This window comes from Aegilops tauschii, chromosome 2 (assembly GCF_002575655.3).
Source record: "Aegilops tauschii subsp. strangulata cultivar AL8/78 chromosome 2, Aet v6.0, whole genome shotgun sequence".
NCBI classification, from domain to species: Eukaryota; Viridiplantae; Streptophyta; class Magnoliopsida; order Poales; family Poaceae; genus Aegilops; species Aegilops tauschii.
The window spans coordinates 616,890,588-616,915,823 of record NC_053036.3 but is presented as its reverse complement, the minus strand read 5'-3'; the positions used below and the strand labels follow the sequence as shown (position 1 = coordinate 616,915,823).

General features: G+C 49.8%; 2 protein-coding genes across 2 annotated transcripts; both read left to right on the top strand.

Annotated features, from left to right (window-relative positions):
* The first annotated feature begins 2,730 nt into the window (after positions 1-2,730).
* LOC109767522 (probable linoleate 9S-lipoxygenase 5) lies at positions 2,731-14,841 on the top strand. The gene is made up of 8 exons (XM_020326279.1): positions 2,731-3,070; positions 3,141-3,400; positions 3,489-3,738; positions 4,751-4,906; positions 11,064-11,257; positions 13,274-13,617; positions 13,710-14,003; positions 14,100-14,841. Exons 1-8 carry the CDS (start codon positions 2,731-2,733, stop codon positions 14,839-14,841), a joined length of 2,580 nt encoding a protein of 859 aa, XP_020181868.1.
* A 1,006-nt stretch (positions 14,842-15,847) lies between these two features.
* LOC141041349 (uncharacterized) lies at positions 15,848-18,802 on the top strand. Its single transcript, XM_073507490.1, has 4 exons — positions 15,848-17,416; positions 17,499-17,600; positions 17,753-18,277; positions 18,443-18,802. The coding sequence occupies exons 1-4, from the start codon at positions 15,848-15,850 to the stop codon at positions 18,800-18,802; spliced, it is 2,556 nt and encodes an 851-aa protein (XP_073363591.1).
* Positions 18,803-25,236: the final 6,434 nt, after the last annotated feature.

Sequence of the window (25,236 nt, the reverse complement as noted above, 5' to 3'; positions counted from 1 at the left end):
GGAAAAGCAAAAAGGGCTAACCACAAAGTCCATCATTGGAGCTGAAGGGATCACCGAGTTGCCTTTCCTGACTAATGCGTTGTACTGGTGCTGGGCTACCTCATCAAAAACGGTGGGTTCTTCCAGAATCTCCTCAGCATATGCCGGCTGGCATACCTCCACGCGGGTACTTGCAAGAAACCATGCGAGATAGTTGTTGAACGCGATCGGGCAGTGCTCATGAAGCTGGGCTCGTTTTCCAGCCCTTGCTTGCTCCACACTAAGAGCGAACTGCACGACATACTTCCTGTGATGGCTGGCCCAATCCTTGATCTTCCGCTGCTTTTTCCTATCCAACCTGCAAGTTAGAAACAAGATATTAGCATCATCGAAACCGTCGAGAAGCTGCTAAGTGCTCAAGGTTAATTATATCTTACGCGTGTAGCAACTTGTCCGTATCCTCCCACTCCGGCGGGTGTGACTGGAACAAACCAAACTGGCGGAACACCCGATGTGGCAGGTGAAGCTCAACCGCCCAGTTGCATATCAGTGGGCACCGCATATGCCAGAGATCCCTATCCCTAATGCACATCGGATTAAGCCTGAACTCTATAGGGTTACCAAAACTCTCTCCTTTTCCATACGGCTCCCATTCCACCTGCAAAATGGGATTGAATGCAAAATTGATATCGAGTGAAGATACAAGCATGATAATCACTTATGCAAGGTCGGTTCACCTGCTCAGGCGTGATCGCGTCCAGCTCGCTCTTGTACAACTTGTACATTACAGAGGGATCATCCGTCGTCTCATTTAACACATCCCACTTGTAAGCCCAAGTGGGGAGCCGTAGTGGGTCGTCTTTATCGTCCCAATCCTCGTACTTCACGGTCTTAGGTCGTCCAACCGGCAAACGCTCCCAGCTCCATATGGAAAGTGCGAGCAGACAACCACCAATACCTCCAGTGTGCCTACAACTGGCATCGTCCAACTGCACATAAAAAAGAACATGGTCAAATTTGCCGCAAGAGCGCATTGATAATGTATCAATGAAGTGAAAAGGAAACAACTTCATACCTGTCGATACAAGTAAGCTAGTGTCGCCGAACCCCAACTCCATTTGCTATCGAAGACGGTCAACGCCTTCAGCCACATCCATGGAGCATTCTTGCATGTGCCATCAGCAAACATTGTCCTCGATACCACGTACCACATGTAGACACGAGCATAAGTCTTCACCATGTCCTCATTAGCATCATCGGGGCAATGAGCGAAGTGCGATGATATCCACGTGAAAGTAGCGCCCGCTGCGACTCTTTCCTTCTTCTTATCTTCCCTTTCTGGCTCCCGAGGCCCCGGAGGAACCATACCGATAAGGGCTTGCATCTGCGCGCGCCACCCTTCAGAATCGGTGTTCATACATAAAGGATTGCCATCGATAGGAAGACCGGTGATCATAGCGATATCCTGCAGCGCCACGGTCATCTCCCCGGTCCGAAGATGGAAAGTGTGTGTCTCCGGCCTCCAATGATCAATAAGGGCGGTGAGTGCTGCAGCATTGTTGGGTGGCGTCGACTGGCGGACCAACTCAATGAAAGGGAGAAGTCCTGCCTCCCTAACATAAGGTGTGTACCGCTCATCATAGCTCATCCCTCCAAGGCTGATCCCGTGAGACCGAAGCTTCAGAGGTGCAAGCTCCTACAAACAAACAAATCATAACATTACATATGGGGCATTTGTGTTTGAACAAACATACGGAATTCATAACACCGGCCACTTTCAGTATTACCCGCTGCTGCACCGACATAGCGTACGACCGGTGTTGATGGTCCCAGTGATCATCGAGAAGCCAAACCATCCTAACAATTTCAACAAAGCATTCTTGTCAACACGATTATCTTTTCAATTCAAAAAAACTAAAGTAGGCCTACTACATGCAAGATCCAAAGCATATGGTGCTTCCCCCTACTTGGGCCTACTTCATACAAATAACATGTCAATCTATGTATCCAAACTATAACATGTCAATCTACTTCTCCATACAAATAACATGTCAATCTAATTCTCCATACAAAAAAATGTCAATCTATGTATCCAAACTATATAAATAACATGTCAACCTATCTATCCAAACCACATTCTAATCTAACAAGGGTTCCCCAAATCTAATATACGCAAGATTCAAACAAAAGTTGCCCAAATCTAATACATGCAAGATTCAAACAAGGGTTCCCCAAATCTTCAAAATATAATATTTTCTATGGATAGAAAGAAGGGGATCGGAGGAGAGTACCTTCTACGATGGATTGGTGAACAAATGCACGGACCAAATCGTCGGATCGGAAGGATTTGGGAGAGGGGATTGAGAGGGGGAGTGCAGATGGCCGCCGCCCTTTTTTCTGTAACTGCCAATGGGGAGGATGGGGGAAGAGAGGGCTGGCGCGTTTGCATATAAGTCACAGTGCAGCGCCTAGCCGCTAGGCGCTGCACATTACACGTGCAACGCCTAGCGGCTAGGCGCTGCACATTACAGGTGCAGCGCCTAGCTCGGAGGCGTTGCACTGCTGGGTGCGGGCCCGTGGGCTGCCACGGTGGACAGTTGTGCAACGCCCCGGAGCTAGGCGCTGCACCGTAGGGTGTGGCGCCGGCGTGGCGGGCGCTACACAAAAGGGTGAGGGGTGTGAAATAGTTTCGCAACCAGTTCATTCTGTGATTTGCTTTCGATTATAGGTTAAAATTGTCAAATTTGCCCGATGCCGATGCCGATCCGTCACAGCCCTACTCTGTCCTGCACAGGCACCAAGACGCCGGGATGGACCACGACGATGCTCAGTCCTGCACGGGCACCGGGACGCCGGGATGGACCACGTCCAGTGCTCATCATGCCTTCAGCGGCTCGCTCGCAGCTGAAATTTTTGCACCCGAAGACCAACCTAATCAGCCATGGCGCCATCACGGCCACGCCCAAGTCGGCGCGTGCAGTAGCTGCTAGCGCTCGCCGTGTCCATGGCAGGCTGCTCCTGCAGAGCTTCGTGGACTCGGCCGACAGCCGGCTCAGGCTGTCCCTCCAACTCGTCAGCGCCACCGTCGCCCGTACATATTTGTAGCTACGCATAGTTTTTCTTATAACTTAATTAGATGGTCGACTCTAACAAGCACACAGGGAGCGATGGGCGTGGCGTGAGAGGGGAGGCGGCGGTGCTGGACGTCGTCATAGCGACCGGCGAGACAGAGCTCGACGTGGAGCTGCCGTGGGAAGACGAGGCCCTGGGCGTGCCCGGCGCGGTGCTCGTGACAAACCACTCCGACTTCCCCGTGTACCTGACGGTGCTGAGCCTGAGCTCGCCGGCCGTCCACTTCATCTGCGACGGATGGGTCCATCCCGCCGGGAAGCACCCGTACCGCCTCTTCTTCACCAACGACGTGCGTACACACGCAGAGAGATGAAACGTTCTTGTCTCTTGAGCACCAAAAAAATTGCTAAAACGTCTCGTACGTGAGTTTGTCACAGGCGTACGTGAAGGAGAAGACGCCGGCGGCGCTGCTCAAGGACAGAGAAGACGAGCTCCGTGAGCTCCGGGGAGAAGGCGTGCCGGCCGACGAGCCGCTCCAGAAATGGGACCGCGTCTACGACTACGCGGTGTACAATGACCTGGGAAACCCGGACCTGCGCAAGGATCTGGCACGCCCGGTGCTGGGAGGGTCCAAAGAGTACCCGTACCCTCGCCGCACCAGGACCAGCCGGCCTCCGACCAAGACAGGTTAGAGCATCTGCAGCCGGACTCCTCGAACCATCCCTCATACGCCGTCGAACGTGCTGGGTCAGTGACTGAATGGGAGAGATAAAGAAAAAAAATGACCCAACCAGACCCCTCGTATCATCCCTATATGCCCGGGCTGTCTGCGAATCCTCATATCCATCTCAAATATGAGGAGGATATGAGGGCTCGAGGATGCGCCCGAGCATTCCGTCACGTAAGACGCGGCCCCACCCCGGATCACATTTTCTCTTTCTTTACATTATTTTATTTCACTCTATTCATCTTCACCAATCACGTGCAAGTGACCGAACATATGGGAAGAAAAATGAGGAGTGTGGCTGTGCCGACGTATAAATAGGGGCTCAAAACGAACACGCCAGGTCACTGACCGAGCACATGCATGGGCGTTTAAAGGATCATATTTGCTATGTCCGGCTATAGATGCTCTTAAGGGCCTTTTTTTCTCGTACGTTGTCCTCTTTGAACCGTTTTGCTAAGTCCGAGTCTTGACCGAGACTCCATTACGTCTCAGTCGATGAGTATTCCTTTGATCTTACATGGAGATTTGTAGAAAAAAAATATTTTTTTTGTTTTTCTTTCTTTTTATATACTACTATTTCACTTGAGTGAGATTTGGTTAAGTCTAATTGGAATGAGACCTAGCCACACTCCTTTTTGACTGGCACAATTTAAAAAAAACGTGAAATAATCCTACAGAATTTTAATTTGTTTGATAATATCACAGAAAAAATAAAAGATTTTTTCAACAGGGTGACAAAGGAATCCTCTGGGAAAATGCTAGATGATTCAATCCTACTAATCAAACAACCAACATAGAAAAAAATTCTTAATGGTTCTAATGCTTCAAAATTCATATGAAAACTATAAAAGCGTGAGGCTATAGAGCGCCACTGTAAACTCCCAAGGACTCCTATGCTTCAAAAGTAGTCGGAAATATCAATCCCTTGCTCAAATTATTTGCACTTCTCCTAACTAAATTTATTACTATCAGATCATGAAAGCGAGGCTAGAGCACCAATGGAGCAGGAGGAAGGGATCTACGTCCCGTGTGACGAGTGGGTCGGCCCTGCTATCTCGGCACCTAACCTTCCCAAACTAGGTGGACACTTCAAGTCCTTGGCGGATATCCACAGCCTCTTCGGACTCGGTCGGCCAACTCTTCTTTCCTTAGCCATACATGTTGTCGCTACTCTATTCCGTATCCTAGATTCTGTTAGAATTAATGGGCTAGGCCCATAGCAATTTCTGAAATCTCAAAGCCCATGTGTAAAATGGCAAGTGGTGGTGCTAAATTTAGTCCCACCTTGGAAGTTGAAGAAGAGTTGGACCTCTTTATATAGTGGGTTCTCTCCACCGCTCCAAGTGGTGTGTGAGAAGAGAAAGGGAAAACCACACGCGCGCGCTCGCTCGCCTGGCCTGGCCTGGCGAGGCGTACATGCGACATGCGCGTGAATGGTCCGCCGAAATCCGGTCTGTCTCCTTGCAGGAGCGCAGCTTCCTTTTGCCGTTTTATTTTTATGTCTTGGCAGACAAGTTTTTGATTTCTTGTCCGGTAAGTATACGAATTAGAAACCAAGTCGGTTTGGGATTGTGATCGCGACACAATACCGCCTCTGGTCCTAATATATATACAGCTACCGGCTGCGGCCAGAGACACACCAAAAAACACCTAGGGTTTTGCCTCATCTCACAACTTGCGCCGCCATCGTAGTCTACTCCATCCCAAACGCCGGCGTGCATCGGCGCGTGGGAGAGCAGGTCTCCGGAACCGTTCGTCTTTGCGATCCTGCACCGGGAGAGGACGAATTAGGTTTTTGGGAAGCGCTGTGCGCGACTGCTCAAATTCGTCATCACGGGTCGTCTTCCGTCCAAGTCGGGCGGTGCTACTCATCGTCGTATTCATCGCCGTCAGCAGCAGATCGTCGCCAACATCGTCATCAACACTGTCGCACCCATAATAGCTAACGATCAGTACGTCCAACATCCTCTGTTCATGTCTGTTTCTACAGCTATTGTTACGTGTTTGCTGCTGTTATGCATGTCTTGCTATTCTTCTAGTTTGATAGATTATTGCATGCTAGTATCTCTTATAGTCATGAATTGTTTACTGGAATTAATCATGAACTTGCCTAATATTCCAACAATCCAAAAACCTAATTATAGGCAATTTCCCGAGTTAACTATGGCTGGATTCGCTGATGCACTGAGGCCGGATAAGTTTACCGGTGTGCACTTTAAGAGGTGGCAGGTGAAGACCACGCTCTGGCTTACTGCTCTGAAAGTTTTCCACGCTAGTGTTGGTGCTCCAGAGGGAATGACCGACGAAGATCGGAGAAATTTCCAGGAAGCCAATACTATGTTTGTGGGATGCATTCTGAGTGTTCTTGCTGACCGTCTGTGTGATGTGTACATGCACATAAACGACGGAAAAATTCTGTGGGATGCACTGAATGCAAAATTCGGTGCAACAGATGCAGGCAGTGAACTGTACATCATGGAGAGTTTTCATGACTACAAGATGGTGAATAACCGTTCTGTGGTTGAACAAGCTCATGAGATACAGTGCATTGTGAAGGAACTTGAACTCCTTAAATGTGTTCTACCCGACAAATTCGTGGCTGGGTGCATGATTGCAAAGTTGCCTCCTTCATGGAGGAATTTCGCCACAACTCTGAAGTATAAGAGACAGGAGATATCAGTTGAAAATCTGATTGCATCTCTTGATGTTGAAGAAAAAGCTCGGGCTAAAGATACCACTGAAAAAGAAGGTGAGGTTCAGCCTACTGCTAACATGGTGCAGAGGTACCCACAGAACAAGAACAAAGGGAAGAACAAACCTGTTTTCAACAAGCCTACCAAGACTACTACCTTCAAGAAGAAGAAGTTCAACAAGGCTGAGCTAGAGTGCTACGCCTGTGGGAAGCCTGGACACTTTTCCAAGGAATGCCCTGAACGTGCAGACCGCAGAGGGAAAACAAGCTCCAAGACTGTCAACATGGTGACCGCTAGCAATACTGATGGGTATGGTAATTTACCTATTGTTCTTTCAGTATTTCAATCATCTTCGTGGTGGATTGATTCGGGTGCTAACGTTCATGTGTGTGCTGACATCTCCCTGTTTACTTCTTATAAGGTCGCAAGGGATTCTTCCGTCCTAATGGGGAATGGGTCACATGCTTCTGTTCGTGGCATTGGCACGGTGGATCTGAAGTTTACTTCGGGAAAGATCGTGCAACTAAGGAACGTGCAGCATGTCCCTACTATGAATAAGAATCTAGTTAGCGGCTCCCTTCTATGTCGAGATGGATTTAAGGTAGTTTTAGAGTCCAATAAAGTAATCGTGTCAAGATTTGGACAATTTATAGGAAAAGGCTATGAGTGCGGAGGCTTGTTCCGCTTTTCTCTTTCAGATTTTTGCAATAAGTCAATAAACCAAATTTGTGCTAGTGTTAATGATGATGCAAGTATTTGGCACTCTCGTTTATGTCATATTAATTTTGGTTTAATGTCTCGGCTATCCAGCATGAGTTTAATTCCGAACTTCACAGTTGCCAAAGGTTCTAAGTGCCATAGTTGTGTGCAATCTAAGCAACCTCGAAAGCCTCATAAGGCTGCCGAGGAGAGAAACTTGGCACCTCTAGAACTCATACATTCTGATCTTTGTGAGATGAATGGTGTGTTGACAAAAGGTGGAAAGAGATATTTCATGACTTTGATTGATGATGCGACTAGATTTTGCTATGTTTATTTGTTGCAAACTAAAGATGAAGCATTAGACTACTTTAAAATCTATAAAGCTGAAGTTGAAAATCAACTAGAGAGAAAGATCAAGCGTCTTAGGTCCGATCGTGGTGGAGAGTATTTTCCAAAAGTTTTTGATGAATTTTGTGAGGAACATGGTATTATTCATGAGAGGACGCCTCCCTATTCACCTCAATCAAATGGAGTGGCCGAGAGGAAAAACCGCACATTGACTGACTTGGTGAATGCCATGTTAGACACTGCTGGTTTATCTAAGGCATGGTGGGGGGAGGCTCTATTGACTTCATGTCATGTCCTGAATAGAGTTCCCAACAATAATAAAGAGAAAACCCCTTATGAGGAGTGGGTTGGGAGAAAACCATCACTTTCTTATTTGCGCACTTGGGGATGTTTGGCAAAGGTCAATATTCCTATTCCTAAGAAACGCAAACTTGGACCAAAGACAGTGGATTGTGTCTTTCTAGGGTATGCTCAACGGAGCATTGCTTATAGGTTTTTAGTGGTAAAATCTGAAGTACCTGATATGCATGTTGATACTATAATGGAATCTCGTGATGCAACATTTTTTGAGAACATATTTCCTATGAAAGATATGCATAGCATTGCTAGATTTTCTTGAGATAATTCCTGAATCTAGTACAACTGATGAATATTTCGAACAATCACACGAGGAAGTCCTTGAGAAGGATAACAATGAAGTTCCTACAAGGAACAAGAGACAAAGGATTGCAAAATCCTTTGGTGATGATTTCATTGTATACCTTGTGGACGACACACCCAAGACGATTGCAGAAGCATATGCATCTCCGGATGTAGATGATTGGAAAGAAGCTGTTCATAATGAGATGGACTCAATTCTTTCTAATGGAACTTGGGAACTAACTGATAGACCATATGGTTGTAAACCTGTGGGCTGTAAGTGGGTGTTCAAAAAGAAGCTAAAGCCTGATGGTACTATTGATAAGTACAAGGCGCGGCTAGTGGCCAAGGGCTACACTCAGAAAGAAGGCGAAGATTACTTTGACACCTATTCACCCGTTGCTAGAATGACCACCATTCGAGTGTTACTTTCCTTGGCTGCCTCTTATGGTCTTATCATTCATCAAATGGATGTAAAGACAGCTGTTCTCAATGGAGAGTTGGAAGAGGAGATCTATATGGATCAGCCTGACGGGTTTGTGGTAAAGGGTGAAGAGAGAAAGGTGTGCAAGTTGTTAAAATCTTTGTATGGTCTGAAACAGGCACCTAAGCAATGGCATGAGAAGTTTGAAAGAACTCTGACTTCTGCAGGATTTGTCATTAACGAGGCTGATAGGTGTGTTTACTATCGCCATGGTGGGGGCAATAGTGTCATATTATGTTTGTATGTGGACGACATACTGATCTTTGGTACAAACATTAATGCAATTAATGAGGTCAAGTCTTTTCTATCAAAAAGTTTTGACATGAAAGATCTGGGAGAAGCCGATGTAATTCTAAACATCAAACTTATTAAGGATGAGAGTGGGATTACATTAACACAATCTCACTATGTTGAGAAGGTCTTGAACCGATTCGGTTTTATGGATAGCAAGCCTTCTCCAACACCTTATGATCCCAGCGTGACACTCAGAAAGAACAAGAAAGAAACGAGAGATCAATTAAGATACTCTCAAATTGTCGGTTCACTCATGTACTTAGCTAGTGCTACAAGACCAGATATCTCTTTTGCTGTGAGCAAACTGAGTAGGTTCATGTACAACCCGGGTGATGATCATTGGCATGCACTAGAAAGGGTCTTGCGCTATCTGAGAGGTACTATGAGTTACGGAATTACTTATTCAGGGCATCTTGCTGTGCTAGAAGGATATAGTGATTCAAATTGGATCTCCTATGTTGATGTAATTTACGCAACAAGTGGGTATGTATTTACTCATGGTGGTGGCGCAGTGTCATGGAGGTCTTGCAAGCAAACCATATTGACGAGGTCAACTATGGAAGCAGAATTAACTGCTTTGGACGCAGCTACTGTTGAGGCAGAATGGCTGCGTGAGCTCTTGATGGACTTGCCGGTTGTTGAAAAACCTGTACCGGCTATTCTTATGAATTGTGATAACCAAACGGTTATCGCTAAAGTGAACAATTCTAAAGATAATGCAAAGTCATCAAGACACGTGAAAAGACGTTTGAAGTCTGTCAGGAAGTTGAGAAACTCCGGAGTAATAACTGTTACGTATATACAAACAGACAAAAACCTGGCAGATCCCTTTACAAAGAGACTATCACGAAATGTGATAGATATTGCATCGAGGGAGATGGGTATGAGACCCATAGATGTTACACCATAGTAGTAACCCAACCTTTGTGATCGGAGATCCCGTGAATTAGGATCTGGGAAGAACAAGCTATTGGTTAACTGAGGAGAGTAATAACTTATGATCGTCTCCAAGTGAAGATGCAAAACTCTCAGAGCTGTAAGGCTCAGATCTGTAAGGCAGGTTGGCAACATGCCTTAATATGGTTCTATTGGCTATAATTAGCAAAGATGCTGTCCTACAGAGCAGTCTTGAAAGAACACACCTATATGAGTTCTGACTGTAAACGTCGCAGTCTATGAGATTTGGGTGATCTCTAGTAAGCTCACGAAGAGACCAGGGAGTATGACGTATAAGCTCCAAACCGCGGGGTAGCCTACTGGCGGTCAGTTACTGGTTAAGACTTTGAGTGAAACCTGTTCACACAAAACTAGCAATTCAAGGCATAGTCCATTGTCAAGTTGTGAATGGATGTAGTTTAAAGTTCTAGGCAGAAGTTCAACTTAACAGTCTCTGCTGAAACACTGGTATATTAAATAAGTGGTGAGAGAAGGCAAATCTCTAAATGGGTATTTGAGATCTGGTGGGGGATTGTTAGAATTAATGGGCTAGGCCCATAGCAATTTCTGAAATCTCAAAGCCCATGTGTAAAATGGCAAGTGGTGGTGCTAAGTTTAGTCCCACCTTGGAAGTTGAAGAAGAGTTGGACCTCTTTATATAGTGGGTTCTCTTCACCACTCTAAGTGGTGTGTGAGAAGAGAAAGGGAAACCACACGCGCGCGCTCGCTCGCCTCGCCTCGCCGGGCCGGGCCGTGGCGTGGCGTACATGCGACATGCGCGTGAATGGTCCGCCGAAATCCGGTCTGTCTCCTTGCAGGAGGGTTTTGCCTCATTTCAGAACTTGCGTCGCCATCGTAGTCTACTCCATCCCAAACGCCGGCGTGCATCGGCGCGTGGGAGAGCAGGTCTCCGGAACCGTTCGTCTTTGCGATCCTGCACCGGGAGAGGACGAATTAGGTTTTTGGGAAGCGCTGTGCGCGACTGCTCAAATTCGTCATCACGGGTCGTCTTCCGTCCAAGTCGGGTGGTGCTACTCATCGTCGTATTCATCGCCGTCAGCAGCAGATCGTCGCCAACATCGTCATCAACACTGTCGCACCCATAATAGCTAACGATCAGTACGTCCAACATCCTTATACGTGTGATTTAGTTGAACGTACTTATTGTACATGTTTTTGGTGTACGTAGTGAATCCAGAGAAATGGCGGACGGACGAAGAATTCGCTAGGGAAATGCTGGCAGGGACAAATCCCGTGTCCATCAAGCGTGTCACCGAGTTCCCACTCACCAGCGAGCTTGAGCTGGCTGTGTATGGTGACCAAGATAGCAGGATAACCAAAGAGCACGTTGAGAAGAACATGGGTAACATGACTGCGCCGCAGGTACTATATACCCTACATGACCAAAATTGTTTCTACAAATATGTATACATAACCATAATTGCTAACAGTCAGATGTGTTCGAACTGTAGATATTAGAAATTGTGTTTTTTTTATCCCCTGGTCAAATATATTTTCAAAGAAGACTATAAGAGATAAGTTCGTACGGAAATTCTAGAGAACAAGTGTTCTCCCTGCAATATTATGGTGCAAGGCAGTATAGGCGGTTTGATGGCTTGCAGCCGCCCACACGCATGATCATGATGGATGAGTAGTACCATCAGAATGGCAACTTGGTAATAGCCAGCAGCTTGCGCGATACAGGCGCCACGCCATAGTGACGTTCAAATTCATATACCCCCTTAACTTTGGCTTTGGTTACTTTGAAAACATAATTATCATAGAATTGTCAACAAATGATTTCCTTAAATGAAATCGGAGAGGAAAGCTCTCTTTTATCAAAAAAAATTATCATAGAATTTCTACTCATCTAAATCTCAATCCCATACTCATAAAACCATCAAAATTACCCTTCCTTGGCCGGATTGATCCAAACTGACATTGTTTCTACTACAGCAACATCTTATATTTAAGAATGGAGGTAGTAGTTGATATAACGCATACACGAACCACCAGTTCACGTGCCATTCCTCCTCCACATGCACATGACACAGTTCAACAACCCATTGATGAGCGTCGCACACGGTAACCCAGGATTGAGAGGCAAACCTAGAACCGTATGGTTACCCACTGTGTTGGGGCCGACGTCATCATTGCCATTGCATAGCAGTACCAATGGCTCATCGAGGTAGGCCCACATGCTCAGTGAGGATATCAGCAAGCCAAAGGTGAGCTACCCCACATTGCTGGTCAAGAACGGGGGCTGTACGTGGCCTTGAAAGTAGAAGAACAATGTTCAATGTCAGCAACGACAACTAGAACAGGCATGGCTTCAAAATACACTAGATGATTAGCATCGACAAGGTAGAGTTAGGGTCCTGAGGCAATTTCGAAGAGGCGAGGTATTTGGATCAGTAACTATTTGGTGGAGCTTTTTTTCTCCGCTGGCAACCAATGAAGGGGTCGCCTGTTCTTCCAACAAATATTCAATTTTTTTCTTGGTCACTAGAGTTTAAATATCCATGGATTTGTTACCAGCTTCATAAATTCTTTAAAACACACAGTTCTTGAAGCTTGTTACTCGAGCTACTAAACAAGATTTCAACCAAAACTAGCATCCTCACTATGCTCTGCATGGAGCAAGGAGAGAAGAAGGATTTATTTTCGACAAGGGTGTAATCCGTTACCGTGGGTTGGAGAGAGAGGAGGGGAGCAACTTTTTAAAACAAGTAAACAATACCCACTAAAATGTAGTACTATTGCTTTTTCAAGAAATATGTGCAACATAGTCAATAAAATTATATGTAACTACACACTAAACCTAGTTTTTCTTTAAACAATGGATACATGCACATAAGAAGCCCAAATGAAAGTTTTTGTATAGCCGAATAACTGTTCTTGTCCAATGATGAGAGCACCTCCATCAAATTTCCTTTCCCACGGAAAACATATTGAAGAAGTTGGGGCTATTTTCTTCTGCAACAAAATCCTCTTTTGTATCACTTTTATCGGTGGTCGTCAATGTCCCCCCTATATATCTTCAACAATCCACCGCATCCCCAACTGCGACTATTCCTTCTCTCACCGCCCACCCACCTGTGCTCCCAGCTTGCCACACCGCGGTTGTCAAAAATAGTTACGCATGTATTTTGAGGAAAAAAATGCACCTGACTTTTTCAAAAACCATGGATTAGTAGACACACACACAAAAAAAAGAACATATGAACTTAATATGGTCCAATAGTTGTTGATGTGCAGCACTCCAGCGATAAATAATAGATGTTTTTGACGCTGTCATAGATTGAAAGCGTCTTACAAAAAGTTAAGGTAGTAATTTCTTAACTTTTTGTTGTTGCATGGATAACAATTTCTTAACTGACCCGTTGGACCATTGTGTAGGCTATACAGGAGGGCAAGCTCTACGCTGTGGATCACCACGACTGGGTGATGCCGTACCTGAAGCGCATCAACCAGCTGCCAGGCGCCGAGGAGAAGGCCGAGATCTCCCAAAGGAAGGCGTACGCCGCTAGGACGCTTTTGCTGTTGCAAGACGACTGGACACTCAAGCCACTAGCGATCGAGCTCAGCTCGCTGCACCCGGAGAATGAGCGGCTCGGTGCCATCAGCACGGTGTACTCTCCACCGGCGGCCAAAGCCGGTGACGGTACCTTCACGGCATGGGAGCTCGCCAAGGCCCACGCCGCGGCGAACGACGCCAGCAAGAACAACTTTATCTATCACTGGTACGGTGCACTTCGCCGCCCGTGTACAATAATATAAATGGGATGAGATGGCATCATGACAATGTTTGTGTGGGCTGGTTCGTGTGTTGTAGGCTGAACGCGCATGCGTCGATGGAGCCGGTGGTGATCGCGGCGAACCGGCAGCTCAGCGTGCTGCACCCGATCCACAAGCTACTCAAGCCGCACTTCCGCAAGACCCTGGAGACCAATGCCACGGCGCGGCAGATTATCTTCGGCTCAGGCGACCGGCGAAAGGGCGGCGGCATATATCGCGGCATCCATGAGGTCACCTTCTTCCCCAGCAAGTACGGCATGGAGATGTCCTCCAAGACGTACAGGACATGGAACTTCACCGACCTTGCTCTCCCCAACGAACTCATCAAGAGGTGCCGAGTAAAATGCAACTGCTCTGCTCTCTCTACAATATTCAGATGGCACGTTAGATTTTGGAAGAATTAATCACTGCATTTGTACGTACGCAGAGGTGTGGCGAGAGGCGATCCGAAGAAGCCTGAAGAGCTGGAGCTGCTGATAAAGGACTACCCGTACGCAGTGGACGGGCTGGAGATCTGGACGGCCATCAAGAAATGGGTCACGGACTACTGCGCGATATACTACGGCGACGGCGACGGCGCCGTCGCACGCGACAGCGAGCTGCAGGAGTTTTGGAGGGAGGTGCGGCACGTGGGCCACGGCGACCTGAGCGACGCCCCGTGGTGGCCGGCGATGGACTCCGTCGACGACCTCGTGGAGACCTGCGCCACCATCATCTGGCTCGGATCGGCCTACCACTCGGCCGTCAGCTTCGGGCAGTACGCGTACAACGGCTTCGTCCCCAACCGCCCCACCATCACCTCCGGGGAGATGCCGGCCGACGCCGGTGCGGTGGTGACCGAGGCCGAGTTCCTCGGCAGCATCACCCCGAAGAACGAGGCATTCGGGCTCATGGCGTTCACCATGAGCCCGCCCGTGAATCCGGGAGAGCCGCTCATGGGAGAGCGGCCCGACACGGCGCGGTGGACGAGCGAGCAGCGGGCGGCCAAGGCGCTGCTGGAGTTCCGGGCGGAGCTGGAGGCTGTCGCGGAGGCCATCGCACAGAGGAACGCCGACGGGATGCTGAGGAACCGGGGCGGGCCCGTGGAGGTGCCGTACACGCTGCTGACGCCGACGGCGGATCCTCTGTCACCACACATCGCCGGAATTCCCAACAGCATCGCCGTTTGAGCATATCATAGACACAAAGGCTGACGGTGTCCAGGACTAGGGGTACTCACCACATCGTCTCTCGATCTGTTACATTGGGCCAAGGACCCCATGGCCGTATACTCATGGGTCAGTTCGGACAGCTGCCACATACGAGGAAGATTCCACAAGACTTGGTGATCAAGACAAATGACTCCTCCCCACGGGCGTATTCGGCTAGGACTCTTGTTATCCTAGACCTCTGGTGCATTATATAAACCGAGGTCATGCTAGTCGATATCATATAGACAACAATCATAATCATCATAGGCTAGCTCCCAGGGTTTAGCCTCTACGATCTCGTGGTAGATCAACTCTTGTAATACTCATATCATCAAGATCAATCAAGCAGGAAGTAGGGTATTACCTCCATCGAGAGGGCCCGAACCTGAGTAAACATCGTGTCCCCTGTCTCCTGTTACCATCATCCTTAGACGCACAGTTCGGGACCCCCTACCCGAGATCCGCCGGTTTTGACACCGACAGGCACCGAAGCGCAGTCCGTCAAGTAGCTCTTTTCAAAATTGTGGACTTGGTCAACAATAATTAATTAAATAAATAAAAGGGCGCTGGGATGATGGGCAAATCCTTTGATAATCCTGGCACATTTTCTATTACGGCCCAACCTACCACTGCAGCAGCCTGCCAAGGCGATGGAGTCCAGCGTCGGACTGGGAGAGCCCACGAGGCCAACAAGCGTTACACTGGCCCAGAGTGGACGACCTAACTACTTAAGCAAGCATCGAGCTGGGAGAGGGCAGGCAGAAACGAGACACTGGCGGCGGCTATCACTCCTGATCCCCTTTTCCCTTGTATCCCATGAACCCTAGATCGAAACCTCCAATTCCTCTGTACTCCGACTGTGATTGTGCTAAATTACTTAGTGGGAGCGTAACATTTGGTATCAGCAGCCTTTCCACCCACCACCTCAACCCTGGCCGGCCCTTTTCCCTCGATTATCCAGACTCGTCGCGGCAAGACCACGGCCATGGAGGAGACCAACAAGGCCCTGGCCGATCTGACGGCGGCGGTCAGCGCCATGTCGTCCCAGATCGGCGAGATCCACCCCATCATCCTCGAGCTCCAGGGGTGGCGACCAGCTGTCGAGCGCTCGGTGGAGGACCTGCGTCTGGAGGTGGGCGAGCTGCGCCAGCTGCTCAAGGAGGTGCGGCCAGAAACCGCGCCGGTGCTGGATCCGGCACCAGCGGCGGCCACGGAGCTGGTGCATCCGATTGGCCTCGCGGATCTGCCTCCACTCCTTTCGTCGACAGCAGCACCGCCGCTCAAGGCTTCTCTGATCGCGGACGCGCGTCTGCCTCAACCCAGCGAGTGCCTCATGCCTCGCAGTGGCGACGGCCACGGGCCCGCTGGCCACAGCAGGACTCAAGATCACCGGGGGATGTCGCCGGGGGAACGGACCCCGCGGGCACCTCCGGTCACGGGTATGGCCGATTCCCATCCTTTTTTAGCAGAGAGTTCATTCATGGGGGAGCGTCAGTTCGGATTCGGTCGATTTCCTCCTCCACCGCGTTTTGATTTTCCTCTGTTCGATGGGGATGGTCCACGAGCATGGCGTCTCAAGTGTGAGGCGTACTTCAGAGTGTGTACGCTCAGCCCATACACCTGGGTGAGCTGCGCCGCGATGTACTTCATCGACGGTGCACTGTCTTGGTCACAATCTACCAAGGCACATTTGATATACACTGATTGGGTGGTGTTTGCGGAGGCTGTGTGTGTGCAATTTGGGAGAGAAGAGTTTCAGTCTCTGTTGTGGCAGTTCAACCGCCTACAACAGAATGGCAGCATGGCGGAGTATGCAGAAAAGTTCACGCAGTTTATGCACAATTTAGTGGCACACCATGAGTCATGGGAGCCATCGTACTTCATTACGCATTTTGTTGATGGGTTGAAAAAGGATATTAGAGCTGCAGTAGTTTTACATCGGCCAAAAACACTCGATACTGCTGTCGATCTTGCTTGTTTGCAGGAGGAGGTGCTAGAAGCAATGCGCAGAGAAGACAAGAGGGATGATCGCCGGTACTCAACACCGGTATCGTCTCGAGGGGTGCCGCGCACGGCTCTGCCCTTGCCTCCACCGCCGGTCATCACTCCCACCAAGCCAGCGGTGCCCGTGGAGGGTTGCAGTACAGACCGTCGCGCACAAGAGGCGGCGCACACGCCACCAGCTGAGGACAAGATTGTAGCTCTCCGCGCGTATCGGCGCGCTCGCGGGCTCTGTTTCACCTGCGGCGAGCGCTGGGGGCGCGACCACTGCTGCGGACCGACCGTGCAACTGCACGTGGTGGAAGAGTTGCTCGCCATGATGCATAGTGAACCAAATGACTCCAACGACCTGAACCAAGATGAGGCGGCCAGTGAACAAGGGCCAGATTGTTGTGTCCTCTCCAAGGAGGCTCTAGACGGAGGGGAATCCTCCACCACCATGCGTCTCCACGGCTGGGTTCAAGGTCGGGAGGTGTTGATGCTCATCGATTCGGGCTCATCCCACAGTTTCATCTGTGAATCCCTGGCCGCTCAGCTGCACGGTGTGGTCAAGGTCAAGCATCCGTTGGCAGTGCGGGTGGCGAACGGTGGCGTCATGCGCTGTGATCAAAGAACTGCCGATGTGTCAATGGCAGACCCATGGAGTCACCTTCGAGACCACCCTTAAGGTGCTTCCATTGGGTTGCTACGACGTCATCCTTGGCATCGACTGGCTAGCGCAACACAGCCCCATGAAAGTGCACTGGCTAGATAAGACGATGGATTTGACTACCACGGCACCACCGTCCATCTCCAAGGGGCGAAGGCAGATGTTAGTCAATGAAAATTACTCTCCGACGAGGAACTGACTGAGTTACTACAACGCGATGGTGTTGCGCGTATGGTTCAGCTTTGTGCCACTATACAAGGAGAGCCAAACATTACTGAAGTGCCTGTGCCTGCGGAAATTGATGCACTCATCAACGAGTTTGAGCACTTGTTCGCAGAACCAAAGGGGCTACCACCGCAGCGTTCATTCGATCACACCATACCCCTGCTTCCGGGAGCAAAGCCGGTCAATGTCTGCCCGTACCATTACAGTCCAGCTCAAAAGGATGAGATTGAGAAGCAAGTAGCGGACATGCTTGCACAGGGGATCATTGCGCCTAGCTCCAGCCCGTTTGCTTCGCCGGTGCTACTAGTTCAAAAGAAGGATTTGTCTTGGCGTTTCTGTGTGGACTACCGCCAGCTCAATGCCATAACAGTCATGAACCGTTTCCCCTTGCCGGTCATTGATGAGCTTCTGGATGAACTTGCGGGGTCCATGTGGTTCACTAGCTTGGATCTCCGGGCCGGATACCATCAAATACGTATGAAGCCCGAGGATGAGCACAAGACCGCTTTCAAAACCCACCATGGTCATTTTGAGTTCAAGGTGCTAGCATATGGCCTAACAGGTGGACCTGCAACTTTCCAGGGAGGGATGAATATTGTGCTATCTCCAGTCAATCGCAAGGGCGTGCTAGTTTTTATCGATGACATATTGGTGCACAGTGCCATGATAGAGCAGCACCGTGATAAGCTGTGACACGTGTTCCAGCTGTTGGACAAGCATCAGTTAAGGGTCAAGAAGAGCAAATGCACCTTTGCCAGGCCAAGCTTGTTGTATTTGGGGCATGAGATCAGTGGGGATGGCGTGCGCATCGACAACAAGAACATTGCTACAGTCGAGAAGTGGCCAACACCCTCCACCGTCAAAGTAGTGCGTGGTTTCCTTGGTCTCGCGGGTTACTACCGCAAGTTTGTGAAGAACTTTGGCATCATCAGTTGCCCCCTAACAGATCTGCTTAAGAAGAACACCGTGTTCCGCTGGACATCATTGGAGGAGGCAGCTTTCCAGGAGCTTAAAAAGGCGCTGATCACTGCACCAGTTTTGGCGTTGCCAGATTTCCAGGTTTAGTTCGAAGTAGAAACTGACGCTTCAGACAAAGGTATTGGGGCAGTCCTCAAGCAAGGCAAGCATCCAGTGGCATTCCTGAGCAAGTCTTTAGGCCCTCGCAACAGCGCCCTATCCACCTATGAGAAAGAGAGGTTGGCAATCCTGCTAGCAGTGGAGCATTGGCGCCAATACTTGCAGAATGATGAGTTCCTCATTCATACGGACCAGCGCAGCTTGGACCACCTTGAGGATCAGCGATTGGCGACCCCGTGGCAGTAGAAGATCATGGCAAAGCTACTTGGTCTGTGTTACAGAATCGTCTACAAAAGCGGGGTGGACAACCGCGTGGCTGATGCACTATCCAGGCGTCCTGGACCAGCACAAGGAGACCTCGCATCGATTACAGTGGCAGTTCCAGCATGGTTGGATTCAGTTCAGCAAGGGTACAATGACGATCCCACAGCGCAGAGATGGCTAACACGACTGGCCACTGGAACAGCCAACACAGATGGATTCACCTTGGACTCTGGGATCATTAAGCAGCATGGACGAGTATGGCTGGGCAACAATGTACAGCTCCAAAAACAAGTGTTGTCTGCACTGCATGCAAGTGCCATTGGAGGGCATTCAGGTTTCAATGTCACCTACCACAGAGTGCGGCGGCTGTTCACTTGGCCTGCGATGAAGCAACACGTCCGGCTGTTTGTCGAGGAATGTCAGACCTGCAAATAGGCCAAGCCTGAACGGGTCCGATACTTCGGCCTCCTGGAACCACTACCGGTGCCCAAACAGGCTTGGGAGGTTATCACCATGGATTTCGTGGAAGGGTTACCACAATCAGCAAGATACAACAGTATATTAGTGGTGGTGGACAAGTTTTCCTGGTACACCCATTTCATTCCCTTGTCGCATCCCTTCACGGCATTCCAAGTGGCTCAGGTGTTTGTCAACAACATCTACAAACTCCATGGGCTGCCAAAGGCTATTGTTTCAGACCGCGACCCCATCTTCACTAGTACTATGTGGAAAGAGATGTTCAGGTTGACACACACAGAACTTTGCATGAGCACAGCGCGACACCCACAGATAGATGGACAGTCCGAACGAGTCAACTAGTGCCTGGAGACTTATTTGAGATGCTTCGTCCACGCTTGTCCTACCAAGTGGTCTCATTGGCTGGCCCTCGCCGAATTCTGGTACAACACTTCTCCTCACTCCACTCTTGGGACATCCCCGTTTGAAGCCTTGTATGGGCATGCGCCACGGCATTTTGGCATCATTGATCCTCTGTCGTGTGCGGCGCCGGACCTGGAGGATTGGCTGCAAGACCGGGCGCAGATGGAGGCATTGCTCCGTCAGCATCTTCTTCGTACTCATCAGCAGATGAAAGAGTCCGCTGACAAGAAAAGATCAGTCCGCGTGTTCGCTGTGAAAGACTGGGTGTTCCTGAAGATCCAACCGTACATTCAACGGTCGCTGGCTACAAGAGCTAACCAAAAACTGTCCTTCCGGTATTTTGGTCCTTTTCAGGTGGTGCAACGGGTCGGCCAGGTCACCTACAAGCTTTAGCTTCCCGCCTCATGCAGCATCCACCCGGTATTTCACGTGTCCCAGCTTCGCCGAGCCTTGCCGCCGGCGGAACAAGCATTGGACGAGATGCCAGCGGAGGCGGCACCCAACCTCGAGCCGGTGGAGATCCTCGACACTCGCCTGCGACGTCGCAGTACGGCTCAAGTTCCTCAAGTGCTCATTCGCTGGACAGGGCAACCGGCTTCAGTGGCGACTTGGGAAGACCGAGATGAGCTCCAGCACCATTATCCAGCAGCTCTAGCTTGGGGACAAGCTGGTTCTCAAGAAGGGGGGAATGTTACGGCCCAACCTACCATTGCAGCAGCCCGCCAAGGCGATGGAGTCCAGCGTCGGACTGGGAGAGCCCACGAGCCCAACAAGCATTACACCGGCCCAGAGTGGACGACCTAACTACTTAAGCAAGCATCGAGCTGGGAGAGGGCAGGAAGAAACGAGACACTGGCGGCGGCGGCTATCACTCACGATCCCCTTTTCCCTTGCATCCCATGAACCCTAGATTGAAAACCTCCAATTCCTCTGTACTCCGACTGTGATTGTGCTAAATTACTTAGTGGGAGCGTAACATTTTCTAGTTTCAGGCCCATCTTAACCCATCACTGTCAACTATTTGCACTTACATTAAAAAAACTATTTGCACTTAACCTTCTAACTTTCTGCTACAACCAAAGAACACACCATCTTCAGTTCGATATAACACAATTCAGTTCACCGACTTGGCTGAAATCGTACCCAAAAAAGGTAACTCCAGCGTTCCATCAAAACGCAGAACAGGCTATCTTCTTCAGTGCGCAACCACACCACAAGCATACGATACGGTGTGAAGAACCCATTGTGCCTACCAGCTTAGCCAACTATATATACCCAAGCCTCTATATCCGGGAGCGTTTTCGCTCCAAAAATCACCCACTTGGCTGAAAATGATGTTCGGGTAAATTTGAATGTGGCACGTGTATTTTTTTGGTACACGGCTGTGTACAAACGCGTTGTGTGTTCAGAGGTTCATTTCAATTTTTTTGAACTGGTGTGATGGTTCTTTTGGTTGGTTTAGCATTTTTTGACTGCTTGTGGGGCAGGCTGGCGTGGTTCTTCTTCTTGTATGCTTCCTTTAATTCATTTCTATTGGCCGTCGCTGTCTGCGTATGTCGTTGTTGGCTGATTCTTCTGAGCCGCTGTTGGTCCATTTGCGCCATCTCTTTCTGCTGTTCAGCCGCTGTTGCCATTCGTGTTGGCTTATATAGAGTGCGCCAGGACCCCAGCCAGCCCACGTTACAAGGGGTTCAATGTACATAAAGGCAGGCAATTACTGGTAACGCCAACATTAAGTGTTATAAATGGTATTGAAGACTACGGAGTGAACGCCCGACCGTTGAGGTGCTGGTCGACTCCTGGTCTTCAATATGTCGAGTGGTTCTTCATATGGTCGAGTGACCGCAGGGTGGACAGATCTCCGAGTGGTTGTGCAGTCGAGTGGATGACACTCGACGCCTTGGCTGGATCCTCTCTATTGTCTTTGGACTTCTTCATTTCCTTGATAATGGCCCTGGATAGGGTCATGGGTTAGGCCTATGACCCTACCCCAGGTCTGTGTCTTCATCATTAGCCCCCGAATGGATTGAGGACCGAGTGAAATAGGGTTGAGGTTGATCTTGTCTTGACTCTTGTGTCTTGCGGCCTTTTTGCTTGCGCAGAGGTGAATGATAGAGCCACAGCTTTATTTCAGTCGCCTCGATTGATTCACGAATTGTCGATTGAATTCATAATGCCCTCCGTCGAGTGTTGCTCTGGTGCATTGAATCTCCGGCGCGATTGACCGCAATGTATCCCGGATCTTATGGGATTCGAAAATTGCGGGGAAGCGCGCGGGACGGGACATGACGATGATGACGGGACGGATAAGCAGGGGCGCCTCGATTTTTGCGCCGCCTTTTTCACCACGTACAGCGCGCACGGCTGCAGCGGGATTTGATAAGATTTCTCGGTCCCACCCGTCAGTCACTCGGAAGTGAGCCCTTAAAAGGCGACGGGGACCGAGGCGCTGGTACTATTCATCTCTGTTTCTTCTCCTCCTTCCTCTGCCCCTCCGCGACATCCAGTCCCTCTGTCTTGGCTCCGCCGCCCTACCGCCATGGCGAAGGACAAAATGAAGGAGCTGGAGCGCGCCAAGAATATGGCGGGGGTGGCGAAGGGGAAGAAGCCGAACCGTGGGTCGACATCGCGCTCGAGGCTGCCGGCGGGTTGGATCCAAGGCAACTGGATCCAATCTTCGCTTCGGCAAGAGGACTTGGATGAGCTGATGGAGTCCGACTTGGTTGCGAAGGGTGCGGCAAGGCTGCCGGGGAGAGAGATGGCGCCGCAGCCTCAAACCGGTGAGTGCGTACTGCTTGCGACCCATGTCGATCGGGGTTTTTCTCTTCCCCCACACGCTTTCTTCAGGGGATTCTTGAACTTTTTCGGTGCCCAACTCCATCACTTCACCCCCAACACCATCATCTATCTTGCCGCGTTTGTATCCATGTGCGAAAATTTCTTGGGGTGTCGACCGCATTGGGGCCTATTCAAACATATCTTCACCATTTGCTCTCAGACAGTAAAGAAAACCAATTCGAGTGACGAGAAAACCCACGTCATCCAGATGTGCGGTGGCTTAGGCATCCAGAAAAGGAAAAGGAGCTCTTTCCCTTCCATGACCTTTCCCGAGTCAGTGAGAGGCTGGCAGTCGACCTGGTTCTACTGCCAAGACCTCGCAACTCCTGGTCAACCGACTGGACTTCCTCCTTTTACTTTTGCCCACCGTGCTCAAACTCCTTCTCCCTTGAAAGTGACCCCTGCCGAACAAGTAGAAACTAACATGCTGGTCGAGAGGGTGGTTCAGTTGATAAACCAAGGAGTCACTGGTATGGATTTGCTAGAAGTGTTTCTCAGTCGACGGATTCAGCCCCTCCAGTATCGCGATCATCCCATGTGGATGTATACCGGTCCGAGTGACACTGCTCGAGTACACCCTGAAGAAGTGTCAGCTGCAACGGTGGCCCAGTGGTTATCAAGCATCACTGGTAACAAAGACAACCCCAGGGGAGCTAGGAGAGTGGCGCCTTTCCGCGACGGCAACCTGCCCGACAAGGTACGACCTTGATTCCGACTGTTCTTGACTGTTCGCTCTGATTGTCTATGGATCCGACTGATTTTCACTTAACTCCCTATTTTGCAGATTTACACCGAGATGTACTCGATGCCCAACGGCGAACAGGCTCCAGCGCCAGACTAAGAGGGGGAGGACAGCGCGGAAGAGAGCGCAGACTGGGAGTCTCCAGACGACGACGATGACGATGATGATGATAGCGAGGAGTCGGACGAGGAAGAGGAGTTCGACTCGCCGCCCCGAACCGAACGTCGATCCAAGCTACATCACGACCCAGCAGGTGGGCGCGGTAAAGCCGTAGCCGCGAGCACCCAAGCGCAAAAGTGAGCCCGGTCTTTGACTCCGGAACTGACGGAAAAGGCTACCAAGCAACCTAAGGCAAACCCCTCCAAGGTTCGGAAGACCCTGCCCAAGATCAAGATGGACGTGCCTGTCGCCTCTGGGTAACGTGTTCCTTTCATATCTTTCCTTTGTACCGACTGGTTTTTCTGATCTGACCGAGTGGGTGACAAACTTGTTCAGCCCTGCCTCTGCTGCCACTGATATGGATGTTGACAAGACTACACGGGATGAAGAGACCGATGACGCGGCCTCCTCTCGAGCTGGTGAGTCCACTTAATCGAAGTTTGTTTTCGTCGATTGACTTGTCGGTCGACTGATATTCTATCATTTGTTCTTCTTGCTACAGCTCTGCGAGATATTGTTGTGCTTCCTGACGACGAAGAAGAGGAGATGCCTCCGAAGGAGAGGAGGAAGAAGAACAGAGGTTCGAGCAGGAGAGTGCCTGAGGTCCCAGTCTCTGAAGCGGTGGTCAAGCGAACTGGAGATCCAGTCCGGACCAATGTTTCATTCGCCGACCCGCTGACGACTGATCGCCCGTCGGGGTCAGTTACTCCAGCTCCTGCTGCTTCAGTGCAAGTCCCCACCTCGACTGTTTTGGAACCATCGCTCTTTACCGCGTATCAGACCTCGGACGACCCACCAAGTGCTGCTAGGGAGGCTCTTCGTCAAGTGACCCTTGTTATGGATCAAGTGAAAGTGATGCACGAGGCCAGTCAGGTGGCCTACAATGCTAGCACCGCTCTGCAGGCCAATGTCAAGGTCAGTTATCTCCCATCTGATTTCACTCCGAACACCCACTGGGTGCATTTGCATTTGTCCTGAGTTTGTATAAGTCTTTTTTGGTCGACTAAGGTTGAGTCGATTGAGACGTAGATGAGCGTTTTGGAACTTTATGTGCATCTATCATGAGCTTGCACCACTCATCAAGTCATAGTTCTTGCATTGTTGAACTGGTGGGGGCACGCTGAGTGCACCCACTGGGTGTAGTTCCCGAGACCATGGTTGACTGCAGGCAGTCGACTGTGGTCTTATAGTTTAGTTTGCTTCGCTCGACGCTGGGCAGACCATGCGGAGTGCTGAGTCGAGCCAGTGGGGGCACGCTGAGTGCGCCCACTGGGCGTAGTCCCCGAGACCGTGGTCGACTGCGGGCAGTCGACTATGGTCTGAGAACAACTTTCTCTCTCTTTTTTTTGCTTTGCTAGGCAGACCATGCCGAGTGTTGAATCAAACCAGTGGGGGCACGCTGAGTGCACCCACTGGGTGTAGTCCCCGAGACTGCCGTTGAATGTTTGATTCGATGGTAGTCTTAGAGTAACTTTCACTGTTGTCTTTGTCGACTGATATAACTTGTATGCTGACTGCAGAAGTCTTGTGATCTCGGAGC

What these genes read in the sequence shown, in the direction of transcription:
- LOC109767522 (XM_020326279.1), top strand. Translation starts at nt 2,731, where the DNA reads ATGCCGATGCCGATCCGTCACAGCCCTACTCTGTCCTGCACAGGCACC. An exon ending in CGTCAGCGCCACCGTCGCCC is followed by an intron (nt 3,071 to 3,140) that starts GTACATATTTGT and finishes ACAAGCACACAG; the next exon opens with GGAGCGATGGGCGTGGCGTG. An exon ending in GTAACATGACTGCGCCGCAG is followed by an intron (nt 11,258 to 13,273) that starts GTACTATATACC and finishes ACCATTGTGTAG; the next exon opens with GCTATACAGGAGGGCAAGCT.
- LOC141041349 (XM_073507490.1), top strand. Translation starts at nt 15,848, where the DNA reads ATGGAGGAGACCAACAAGGCCCTGGCCGATCTGACGGCGGCGGTCAGC. An exon ending in AGCTGCACGGTGTGGTCAAG is followed by an intron (nt 17,417 to 17,498) that starts GTCAAGCATCCG and finishes TGTCAATGGCAG; the next exon opens with ACCCATGGAGTCACCTTCGA. An exon ending in ATGGTCATTTTGAGTTCAAG is followed by an intron (nt 18,278 to 18,442) that starts GTGCTAGCATAT and finishes CACGTGTTCCAG; the next exon opens with CTGTTGGACAAGCATCAGTT.